Source organism: Pan troglodytes, chromosome 20 (assembly GCF_028858775.2).
Source record: "Pan troglodytes isolate AG18354 chromosome 20, NHGRI_mPanTro3-v2.0_pri, whole genome shotgun sequence".
Lineage (NCBI taxonomy): Eukaryota > Metazoa > Chordata > Mammalia > Primates > Hominidae > Pan > Pan troglodytes.
The window spans coordinates 43,037,598-43,050,068 of NC_072418.2; the positions used below are offsets into that span (position 1 = coordinate 43,037,598).

The following is a 12,471-nucleotide window of genomic DNA, read 5'->3' on the forward strand; positions in this document are numbered from 1 at the left end:
GGGGTAGCTTCTGATCTTGGGGAGCCAAAAGGGCCAGTAAATGGATTCCTTTCTCAGGAGGCACTGAGACTTGTATGGCATTCCCCTGGAGGGAAACTGAGGCTCCCAACTTAGATAATAAGTCATGAACCATTAAAGGAAGGGGACACTCAAGGACATATAGGAAGGAATGAGTGATAGCCTTAGATCCAATTTTACAAGTCAAAGGAAAGGTAAACTGTCTTACCTTGGGTTGTCCATCTGTTCCCGTCACTGTACAACTGGCGCTGAACAGAGATCCATCAGGATGGGTCAGGACAGAGTAGGGGGCTCTGGTATCCATAAGGAATTCAGTTTCCTACCTGCCATATTGAGGGTGACCCAAGGCTCCACAGTGGTGATGGTGATGGAACTCTTCAGGACTGGAGGCAGATAAGCATTTGAGAACACCTCATTCGGAGGGGGTAGTCTTTTTATTTGAGAGGCCAGCAACAAGAGGAGTGGGCTGGGGAGGTCTACTCCATCCTGGCTTCCCAGAAAAGAAGGGACAGTCCTTTCTCTGGTGCCTCTTCTTACAGTAAGCACACTGGTTGCACCCCATTTCCATGGACATTGGGTGGGGCTTAATCCCCACCCCCCCGCATTCAGGTTTCTCTGTTACCTAAGGTCACCTCAAGGTGGGCCTGTGATTATAGCAGCCAAAATGTGTGTCTTCCTTTTTATTCTCTCATTTTTCTACACCTTCTCTGCCTGGTCCCAGTTGTTAAAAATGTTGAAGACCTCTGCTACCAACGTTGCTTGAGGGGTCTAAGGGTCAGCTTTCAGCTTTTGAAGCTTTTCCCAAATGTCTGGCACAGCGTGGGTTATAAAATGCATGGCCAGAAGTGTTAGGCCTTCATTGGTCCTTGGGTCTATGTTACTACACTTTCTAAAAGCCTCAGAGAGCCTATTAAGCTACCCAGCTGGATTTTCATCCACTTCCTGAGCAATTATTTTACTTTATTATACTTTACTGGTTTTGTCTGACACCCTCTTATATGCAATTAAGGAAGTGATTGATCCTTAACCAGTCCCTGTCATCTGTATAAACCCATTGCGGGTTCTGCTCTGGGACTGCCTCACCAGATACCCAGTAAATGACATGGCCAGGATTATATCTGGCCATCTCCTCTGCATATTTCTTACCCTTTCCAAGATTCGAGTTTTTTCACCAGGAGTACAACAACGAGTTAGGACTACAAGAACATCTTGTCAAGTCAAAGGAAAGGTTAGACTAAACTTAATAAATTCATCACTAAACCTATCTGGATTGTTCAAGAACCGGCCAAACCAATCCTTGCCTTGATTTATGTCTGACATTGGTAAGGGTCCATGTACCTGAGCTGCCCCTCTAGTTCCATCCGTTACCTCCCAGGGGGAAAGCAGCCCTGGTATGGTGGGGAAGTGAAGGAGGGTGCTGACTTGGAGCCCAGTTGGAGCCACACTGGGGACAGCACTGAGGGTTGTTGAGGAGTAGAAGGGGAAAGCCTTCCTGACCCAGCATGGTATGGAGGAGGCTCCAGACAGAAGGAGAAAGGATCCACAGTAGCAGAGAGGCCTGCTTCCCACCCTGCCCTTAGAAAGGTAGTGAGAGAATTGAGCCCTAGGGGTTAAAATCTGAGACAGGACTTGGCTCATCTCTCAGCTGTTGCTTGAGAGGTGCCATATAAACCTGGCAGGAGTCCTAGAGTTTGAGATCCAGATATAATTTCCTGAGGGCCTGCATGTATGGAATCTCAAGCTATGTATTAGAATTTTTTACAGTATATATCCAATTGGAAAATGATGTTGTAACTGAAGGACCCCATTCTCAGGTCATTCCTCTTGGTACCCCAGGGGATACTGAGGCCAAGCAACATCACAGAGGAACATGAGCTTCTTTTTCTTTGTAATATCTCATTTAAACTGATCCCAATTACAGAGGATGCATCCAAGGGGGGGAATCTTTTGGGAGTCTATAGTGTTTCCCATGGTAGAGCTGGTGTCCTGTAATCAAGAGGTCTGGTGAGGGATGCAGCCTCTGACTCTGACAATCTTCACAATTGCAGCACACATCCTGGTCTGACTCATCCCAGACCTTCAAATCCCTGGCAAGAACTAAGCAAGCCAAAGAGGACAGAGGGAGGAGAGCAGAACGAGGGGGCTTGAGAGCCTTTAGCTCTTGGATTTGCCAGCTTCAACCCACAAAGTCTAGCAAGTAGTAGATTTTACATCGGCTCCAAGTAGAACTTACTCTACACTCACATTTATTTACATGGACTCTAACAAGAAACGAGATGATGTACTAGACAGAGGAAAAACTTCATCTGGCCTAATGAGTAAGGCTTCCTTCCAAGAATCCTGGAGGGTGGCTTCACCCACGCAACAAGGACCAGAAACAAGAACGCATTTCCATTCAGACAACTGACAAAACAGATTATAAACGTCCAGGCTCCACAAAGAAGAATATGGTCAGGGAAAATACTGAGTGGTTTCAGTATTTGAAACAAAAGAGAATTCCAGATTGCCGGCTGGTACCTAGCCCACACATGTCTGGGGCAGTTCCCTAGACCAATCTCAGAAGAGCCAGCCAGAATCACTCCAACTGCCTACGCAAGTTTCCCAGAAGGGCTAACTGGAATCACCCCAACTTCCCACCCAAATTTCCAAAAATGAGGGAGAGAAGGAGAGACAAAAGAAAGAGGCCCTTATCAATGTCAGACATAAGCCAAGGCAAGGATTGGTTTGGCCGGTTCTTGAACAATCCAGATAGGTTTAGTGATTAATGTACTAAGTTTAGTCTAACCTTTCCTTTGACTTGACAAGATGTTCTAGTAGTCCTCACTCATTGTACTCCTGGTGAAAGGTTCAAATCTTGGAAAGGGTAAGAAATACGCAGAGGAGATGGCCAGATATAATCCTGGCCATGCCATTTACTGGGCATCTGGTGAGAGAGAGAGAGAGAGAGAGAGAAGAAGAGCAGACTCACCTAGGGTCCAGACTTGACTCTCCAAAGCACCAACACCAAAGCAATGGTCCAGAGTGGCCACCTTTGTTACCACCTGGTCAGTTGCCTCTGTCCTCCAGGAAGTCTTGCTAACTCCTGTGGGGACCTAAAATGAGGGTCCCATCTGGGGTACCAGGAGATGTTACAATCATCCTTGGTTCTTGTAATCTTCCAGGATAGAAATCAAGTGAGATTGCTGGGCGTGGTGGCTCACCCCTGTAATCCCAGCACTTTGGGAGGCTGAGGCAGGTGGATTGCTTGAGCCCAGGAGTTCAAGACCAGCCTGGGCAACATGGTGAAAACCCATTTCTACTAAAAATACGAAAAAAAACAGCTGGGTGTGGTGGTGCATGCCTGTAATCCCAGCTACTTGGGAGGCTGAGGCAGGAGAATTGCTTGAACCTGGAAGGCAGAAGTTGCAGTGAGCCGAGATTGTGCCATTGCACTCCAGCCTGGGTGACAAAACAAGACTCCATCTCAAAAAAAAAAAAAAAAAAAAAGAAAGAAAGAAAAAGAGAATGTTTATTTTAGCTTGTGCACAAGAAAGGTCAGCACTGCAAAAGGAAAAGGGTGGGCTGCACCCCAAAGGGAGCAGGTTGATCTGTCTTATAGGGGCCTAGCTGCTGTGACATGCCTGTCATTGAATGTTTAGGAGGGATTTCTTTGGTGCCTGCACAGTGGTTCAACACGCTTTTTCATACATTGTATATAACATTAGCATTTTAAATCACCTCTGGGCATGATTTTTAGCATAAAAATAAGGAAAAGTTGAAACAAGCCTAGCTGTACTTGCGGGTCCCTGGGGAAGTCCCTAGGCCCCTAAAGCAGGAACTTGTGGTTAATAGCTTCTTGGGCCTTTGATGCTGATTGGCTGGAGATTAGGTAAGCTACAGCTTGAGTAAGGGGCTTTTCTTCTTTTTCTCTGGACCACATCAAAACAGGAAGTCAGCCAGCTTGCCTGTCACAAAACCAGGAGTCAATAAATAAAATGATTTATTATTTGAATAATGTATTTGTAGGTTCTTTTGGGTTCTCTACACATACAATCATATTGCTTATGAATTAGTTTAATTCCTTCCATTCTCATCTTTATAACTTTTCTTTAGGCTTTCCAATAGATAATTGAATAAAAGATATGATGGGGGCATCCTAGTCTTGCTTCTGATCACAAAGAAAATACTTTCAATTGGTTTTTGTTGTTGTTTGAGAGGGAGTCTCGCTCTGTCACGCAGGCCGGAGTTCAGTGGCACAATCTAAGCTCACTGCAACCTTTGCCTCCTGGGCTCAAGCGATCCTTCCATCTTAGCCTCCCAAGTAGTAGGGACTACAGGCACATGCCACCACGCTGAGCTGATTTTTGTATTTTTTTGTAAAGATGGGGTTTTTGCTCAGGCTGGTCTCGAACTCCTGGGCTCCAGTGATCCACCTCCCTCAGCCTCCCAAAGTGCTGGGATTACACGCATCAGCCACTACACCCAGCCTGTTTTCAATATTTTGCTATTAAGTATGATGCTTACCGTAGCATTTTTGAAAGTATACATTATTGTATTAAAGAAGTTTCCTTCTATTTTTAATTGTTTAATCATAAATAGATGTTTAACTTTATCAAATGATTTTTCTGCATCTGTCTCAATGATATTAATATCCATTGTTGATCATTACCTTGATGTAGAATTGCTAACTAAGATACAAGACCTCCAGTTCAATTTGAATTTCAGGTGACAATTAATTTTTAGTATAAATATGTCCCATGCCATTTATTGGCTAAATCTGGAAACCTGTCTAGTTCCATTATTTCACCAGGGCTTTGCAAAATGGGGATTTTTAATGTATTATTTTCTCTTCATTTATTAACTACAATGCTATTATATAAAGAAGCATCCCCTCATTAATTCTCTGGTTACCCTAAATTGTAGTTAATACAGAAAAAGCAACTTAAATGCTTCAATTTTCAGTTTTAGTACATTCTCTCTAAAGGTAACCAAAACGTGTTTGTGTGTGTGTGTGTGTGTGTGTGTGTGTGTGTATGTAATATCCTTATGAATGCATGCATTTTTAACATTTGAAGTGGTCAAACCTTAGACCAATGGGAGCTGTCTTGGTTTATGGTACATTTCCTACCCAGAACCACAATCATCCATTTCTAAAAGAGCCACAATTCCTATGATTACCAAATTGTATTTATTTATTTATTTTGAGACAAAGTCCTGCTCTGTTGCTGAGGCTGGAGTACAGTGGCATGATCATGGCTCACTGCAGCCTTGACCTCCTGGGCTCAAGTGATCCTCCTGCCTCAGCCTCCCAAGTAGCTGAGACTACAGACTACACCCAGCTAATTTTTAAATTGTTTGTAGAGACAAGGTCTCCCTATGTTACCCAGGCTGCTCTCAAACTCCTGGATTCAAGTGATCCTCCTGACTTGGACTCTCAAAGTGCTGGGATTATAAGTGTGAGCCACGTGCCTGGCCCCAAATTGAATTTAGACACTATAATTTGAGCACTAGGGGAGGAACTGCCTTTGTTTAATATTTTTAATTTTGTAAAACATTTGCACAGTTCCAGAGCCAAAACTTGACAATAAGTTATCTTCACAGAGCTTTAGCTGCCATCCCTGTCCTCTCCACATTTCCTCCCTTCTCCTGTGAGTAACCATTTTTATGGGATTTTCATTCAACTTTCCATCATTTCTTTTTGAAAATATATGCAAAGACATACATATACAAGTGTGCGTGTCTGTGCATTTCCCTTTCCTTCTTCTGCAAAAGGTAGCATATTATAGCATATCATACACATTGTGTTTTCTTCTTTTTGTTTTGTTTTGTTTTGTTTTGTTTTTATGAGACCAAGTCTCACTCGGCCGCCCAGCTGGAACGCAGTGTCACGATCTCACCTCACTAACCTCCACCTCCCAAGTTCAAGCGATTCTCCTGCTTCAGCCACTCAAGTATCTGGGATTACAGGTGTGTGCCACCATGCCCGGCTAATTTTTGTATTTTTTAGTAGAGACGGGTTTCACCATGTTGGCCAGGCTGGTCTTGAACTCCTGACCTCAGGTGATCCTCCCACCTCAGCCTCCCAAAGTATTGAGATCACAGAAGTAAGCCACTGCGCCCAGCTCACACTGTTCTTTATTTTACTTTTTTTACTTGACTTTTTTTTTTGAGACGTAGTTTCACTCTTGTTGTCCAGGCTGGAGTACAATGGCACGATCTTGGCTCACCGCAACCTCTGCCTCCTGGGTTCAAGCAATTCTCCTGCCTCAGCCTCCCGAGTAGCTGAGATTACAGGCATGTGCCATCACGCCCGGCTAATTTTGCATTTTTAGTAGAGATGGAGTTTCTCCATGTTGGTCAGGATGGTTTCGAACTCCTGACCTCAGGTGATCCGCCCACCTCAGCCTCCCAAAGCGCTGGGATTACAGGCATGAGCCACTGCGCCTGGCCCATGAGCCACCACGCCAGGCAGGCATGTACTATTTTTCATCCCCATTAGCAATGTGAGAGTGCCAATTTTCCCACAACCTTGGCAAGAGTATGTTATCAATCTGATAGGTGAGAAATGGTATCTCGATACAGTTTTATGTTGCATTTGTAGTATCATGAGATAAATCATTTGTTCATTTAAGGGTTTGCATTTTCTATGAATTCTGTTCTTTTGTTTTCTTACCTTGTTGTGTTTTTGTCATGCATAAAATTGTAATTATTATGTAGTCAAATATATCAGTCCTTTCTTTTATTGCTTCTGTAATTTGAATCAGGTAGCAAAAAAAATTGACCACTGCCAGGTTATAAAGAAATTCATTGGCCGGGCACAGTGGCTCACACCTGTAATCCCAGCACTTTGGGAGGTCAAGGCAGGAGGATTGCTTGAGCCCAGGAGTTCGAGACCAGCCTGGGTAAAATTGGGAAGTTCTATCTCTACCAAAGAATTACAAAAATTAGCCAGTTGTGCAGGTGTGTGCCTGTAGTCCCCGCTATTCAGGAGGCTGAGGTAGGAGAATTGCTTGAACCAAAGGGGCAGAGGTTGCAATGAGCCGAGATCATGCCACTGCACTCCAGCCTGGACAGTAGAGCCAGACCCTGTCTCAACTTAAAACCTAAATGAATAAATTCATTCACATTTAGTAGTTACAGGGTTTCACATTTTAAAATTTAGATCTCTGACCTTTTCACATTTGTCCTGCTGTGTGGTTTGAGGAATGGGTTTAATTTTATATTCTTCCATAGAGTTGTCAGCTTACTCCAGTATCACTTATTAAAAAGTCCTTCTTGTCTCCAATGATTTGAGATGCAACCTTTATCATATACTAAATATCTATACGCATTTGGGTCTGCTCTGGATTCTCTATTCTGTTCCTTCATTCTGTGGTATTCATGTGCTAATACCACACTGTTTTCATTAGAGGTTTTCTGTTTTAACATCTAGTCAGGTCGGCCAGGCGCGGTGGCTCATGCCTGTAATCCCAGTACTTTGGGAGGCTGAGGCGTGCGGATCACGAGGTCAGGACTTCAAGACCAGTCTGGCCAACATGGTGAAACCCCATGTCTACTAAAAATACAAAAATTAGCTGGGCATGGTGGCACGCGTCTGTAATCCCAGCTGCTCAGGATTACAAAAAACAAGAACAGCTAAGAAAGTTCTGGAAAACTCAGGAGGCTGAGGCAGGAGAATCACTTGAACCCAGGAGGCAGAGGTTGCAGTGAGCTGAGATTGCGCCACTGCACTCCAGGATAGCGATATATATATATATGTAGTCAGGTCAGTGGTGCCTCCCTACTCTAGTCTTTTTCAGAATTTTCTTAGCTGTTCTTGTTTTTCTCATTCTCCCAAATAAGTTTTACAATAATTTCTCTAATTCTAGATAAAAACCTGATGATATTTTTGGAGGGATTGCATTACATTTTTAAACTAACTTTTTGAGAGATATTTTTATTATGTGAGTCTCCTATCCAAAACCATTGCCCTTCCATCTATATATGTTCATATTTACCTTTGTGAATAATAGAAAAGCAGACACTATTCACGTTTATCTTAAAAAAAAAAAAAAAAAGCAAAATAGGCCGGGTGTGGTGGCTCACGCCTGTAATCCCAGCACTTTGGGAGGCTGAGGCAGAATTACTTGAGTCCAGGAGTTCAAGACCAGCCTAGGCAACATAGTGAAACCCCATCTCTACAAAAAATCAGCTAGGCATGGTGGTGTGCACCTGTAGTTCCAGCTACTCGGAAGGCTGAGGTGGTGTCAGGCCTCTGAGCCTAAGCTAAGCCATCGCATCCTCTGTGACTTGCACGTATACGCCCAGATGGCCTGAAGTAACTGAAGAATCACAAAATAAGTGAAAATGTCCTGCCCCGCCTTAACTGATGGCATTCCACCACAAAAGAAGTGAAAATGGCCGGTCCTTGCCTTAAGTGATGACATTACCTTGTGAAAGTCCTTTTCCTGGTTCATCCTGGCTCAGAAAGCTCCCCCACTGAGCACCTTGCAACCCCCACTCCTGCCCGCCAGAAAACAAACCCCCTTTGACTGTAATTTTCCTTTACCTACTCAAATCTTATAAAATGGCCCCACCCCTATCTCCCTTTGCTGACTCTCTTTTTGGACTCAGCCCGCCTGCACCCAGGTGATTAAAAGCTTTTATTCTCACATAAAGCCTGTTTAGTAGTCTCTTCACACAGACGTGCATGAAAGGTGGGAGGATCACTTGAGCCTGGGAGGTGGAGGTTGCAGTGAGCTGAGATTGTGCCACTGCACACCAGCCTGGGCAACAGAGACATCCTGTCTCAAAAAAAAAAAAAAAAAAAAACAGTAAAATTGATATGTATAGATTTGTGTAACCACCTCCATGAAGGGGTGGGTTGCCCCTCCACACCTCTGGGTGTTTCTCGTTAGGTGGAACGAGAGACTTGGAAAAGAAAGAGACACAGAGACAAAGTATAGACAAAGAATAAAGGGGGCCCAGGGAACCGGCGTTCAGCATACGGAGGCTCCACCGGCCTCTGAGTTCCCTTAGTATTTATTGATCATTCTTGGGTGTTTCTCGGAGAGGGGGATGTGGCAGCGTCATAGGATAATATTGGAGAGGTCAGCAGATAAACACTTGAACAAAGGTCTCTGCATCATAGACAAGGTAAAGAATTAAATGCTGTACTTTAGATATGCATACATATAAACATCTCAATGCCTTAAACAGCAGTATTGCTACCCCCATGTCCCACCTCCAGCCCTAAGGCGGTTTTCCCCTATCTTAGTAGATGGAACATACAATCGGGTTTTACAGGAGACATTCCATTGCCCAGGGACGGGCAGGAGACAGATGCCTTCCTCTTGTCTCAACTGCAAAGAGGCGTTCCTTCCTCTTTTACTAATCCTCCTCAGCACAGACCCTTTATGGGTGTCGGGCTGGGGGACGGTCAGGTCTTTCCCTTCCCACGAGGCCGTATTTCAGACTATCACATGGGGAGAAACCTTGGACAATACCTGGCTTTCCTAGGCAGAGGTCCCTGCGGCCTTCCGCAGTGTTTGTGTCCCTGGGTACTTGAGATTAGGGAGTGGTGATGACTCTTAAGGAGCATGCTGCCTTCAAGCATCTGTTTAACAAAGCACATCCTGCACAGCCCTAAATCCATTTAACCCTGAGTTGACACAGTACATGTTTCAGGGAGCACAGGGTTGGCGGTAAGGTTACAGATTACAGAACAAAATGGAGTCTCCTATGTCTACTTCTTTCTACACAGACACAGTAACAATCTGATCTCTCTTTCTTTTCCCCACACCTCCACAATCAAGATACAATTTCATCACCCCAAAACTTCTCTCATGCTGTCCTTTTGTAGTATCCCTCCCCACCAACCCCTGGAAACCAGTGACCTAGTCTCTGTTCCTTTAATCTTGTGTTTTCAAGAATGTCATACAAATGGAATCAGAAAGTACGTCACCTCCAGTCCTATGTACCCATTTGACTATGGAAAATTTCCACTCGAATGTCCCACAGGTATCTTAGCTCAACCTCATTGCTCTCCTTCCAATATGCCCCTCCTCCTATGTCTAGATTCTAGTCAAACACTACGCCATCATCCAGCAGTCCAAGCTAGGAGTGTCATCCTGGGTTCCTCTTTTTTCCTTTCACCCCTCTTTCTAATTATTCTTTTTTTTTTTTTTTTTTTTTTGAGACAGAGTTTCTCTCTTGTTGCAGGCTGGAGTGTAATGGCACGATCTCGGCTCACCACAACCTCTGCCTCCCGAGTTCAAGTGATTCTCCTGCCTCAGCCTCCAGAGTAGCTGGGATTACAGGCATTCACCACCATGCCCAGCTAATTTTGTATTTTTAGTAGAGACGGGGTTTCTCCATGTTGATCAGGCTGGTTTTGAACTCCCGACCTCTGGTGATCTGCCTGCCTCGGCCTCCCAAAGTGCTGGGATTACAGGCATGAGCCACCGCACCCGGCTCTAATTACTCTCTTAATCTCATTGCTTATATGTTCTTTATATCTCTCAAAACAATCTATTTCTAAATCCACAACCATTTTACAAGTGATTCTGGCAACCACCTCTCAACTGGATTATTCCAACAGCTTTCTGGGTTTTTTGCTGAGTCTTATCCTTTTGAGTCTCTACATCACAGTAAACATGATCATCCTAAACAAACACAAATCTTGTTAAGTCATTCCCCCAATCCCCCACTCCCTGCCACTTAAAACCCTTCATGGGTTGTCCCTTGCCCTCAGGACAAATTGTAAGCTCCTTAGGTGACATTCAAGACTTCCTATAATTCAAGCCTTCCTCTATCTCAACCCAAAACTCCTGTTCTCACCCTACATGTCTCCCACACATACTCCCACTTGGGTTGCTTTTTTAAAGTCTGGAATGTCTTTCTCCTCACCTTTGTTTTTTTTTCTTTCTTTTTTTTTTTTTTTTTTTTGAGTTGGAGTCTCACTCTGTCGCCCAGGCTGGAGTGCAGTGGCGCAATCTCAGCTCACTGCAACCTCTGCCTCCCGGGTTCAAGCAATTCTCCTGCTTCAGCCTCCTGAGTAGCTGGGATTACAGGCGTGCACCAGCATGCCCAGCTAATTTTCTGAATTTTTAGTAGAGATGGGGGTTTTACCATGTTGGCCAGGATGGTCTCGATCTCCTGACCTCGTGATCCGCTCACCTCAGCCTCCCAAAATGCTGGTATTACAGGCATGAGCCACGGCGCCTGGCTCTCCTCACCTTTCTTAGCTAATTACTACCTGTCCTTCAGGTCTCACCTTGGCTCTAACCTCCTGGCTGGATCAATGCTCTACCTTTCTAATTCCTGCAGGAAAACACTGGACTTTTCTCTTTTTCCTTAGTAGAGAAGTTTTCAAAGTGGGACTGCAGACCCCTGCATGTCCCTGATCCCTTCAGAGGGTCCCTGAGGTCAAAACTATTTTTATAATAATACTAAGATGTTATTCAAATTTTTCACTCTTAATATTTGCACTGATAGTGCAAAAACAATGGTAAGTAAGACTACTGGCCCTTGCCCCAAATCAATTTAGCTAATAATCATCAGATTAATGGAACCTTCTTGTTTTAATATTACACCAAAACTCTACAAGTGGAAGTATCTTAAAGGTTAGTTGCAATATGGTGTCTGAAACGATATCAGTGAATTATTTCCATGCTATTACAGTAAAATCCCTTGGTCTATATTGCACTTTGCATGGATCTTTTACCCATTCATAGTTTTATAGCATCATGCAACAGGAATTTGGAAAATATTGGTGCAGTGAGTTATACAGCTTTCCAAATGTTGAAACATTTGTTATAAAATACTGAAAAATTATAGTCATAGATATCCACATCATTCTAATCTGAAAGGCAATAAGCATTTGGGAAGCTGTCAAGCTCATGGTGGCAGATTAAATATACTTCCATATTACTACTACTTATATATGTGTGGCTACATTTTTTTTGGTATACGTTAACTGAAACAAACTATCACAGCACATTGAATGCAAAAGCAGACATTGGCCGGGCGCAGTGGCTCACGCCTGTAATCCCAGTACTTTGGGAAGCCGAGGCAGGAGGACTGCCTGAAGTCAGGAGTTCAAGACCAGCCCGGCCAAGATGGCAAAACCCCGTCTCCACTAAAAATACAAAACACTAGCCGGGCGCAGTGGCTCGCACCTGTAATCCCAGCTACTTGGGAGGCTGAGGCAGGAGAATCACTTGAACCTGAGAGGCAGAGGTTGCAGCAAGCCAAGATCGTGCCATTGCACTCCAGCCTGGGGGACAGAGTGAGACTCTGTCTCAAAAAAAAAAAAGCAGAAAAAAAAGCAGACATTAAGATCCAGTTGTTTTCCATCAAGCTGGACATTAAAGAGATTTGCAAAAATGCAAAACAATGCTACTCCTCTCTGACCATAATAGAATTAAAGTAGAAATCAATTAACAGAAAGATGTCTAGGAGATGCCCAAATATTTGGAAATTAATCACTCACTT

At 43.9% G+C, this 12,471-nt stretch overlaps 1 protein-coding gene across 1 annotated transcript in view; it reads right to left on the reverse strand.

Moving 5' to 3' along the window:
* The window catches only part of FCGBP (Fc gamma binding protein), a 122,836-nt gene that overhangs the window by 102,245 nt on the left and 8,120 nt on the right, over nt 1–12,471 (reverse strand). Inside the window, exons 2-3 of the mRNA XM_063801672.1 lie at nt 2,987–3,480; nt 227–401 (exon numbers count right to left, since the gene is read on the reverse strand). Coding sequence (XP_063657742.1) covers nt 227–240 — 14 coding nt within the window. The 5' untranslated portion in view covers nt 241–401; nt 2,987–3,480. The remainder of the gene's footprint in view (nt 1–226; nt 402–2,986; nt 3,481–12,471) is intronic.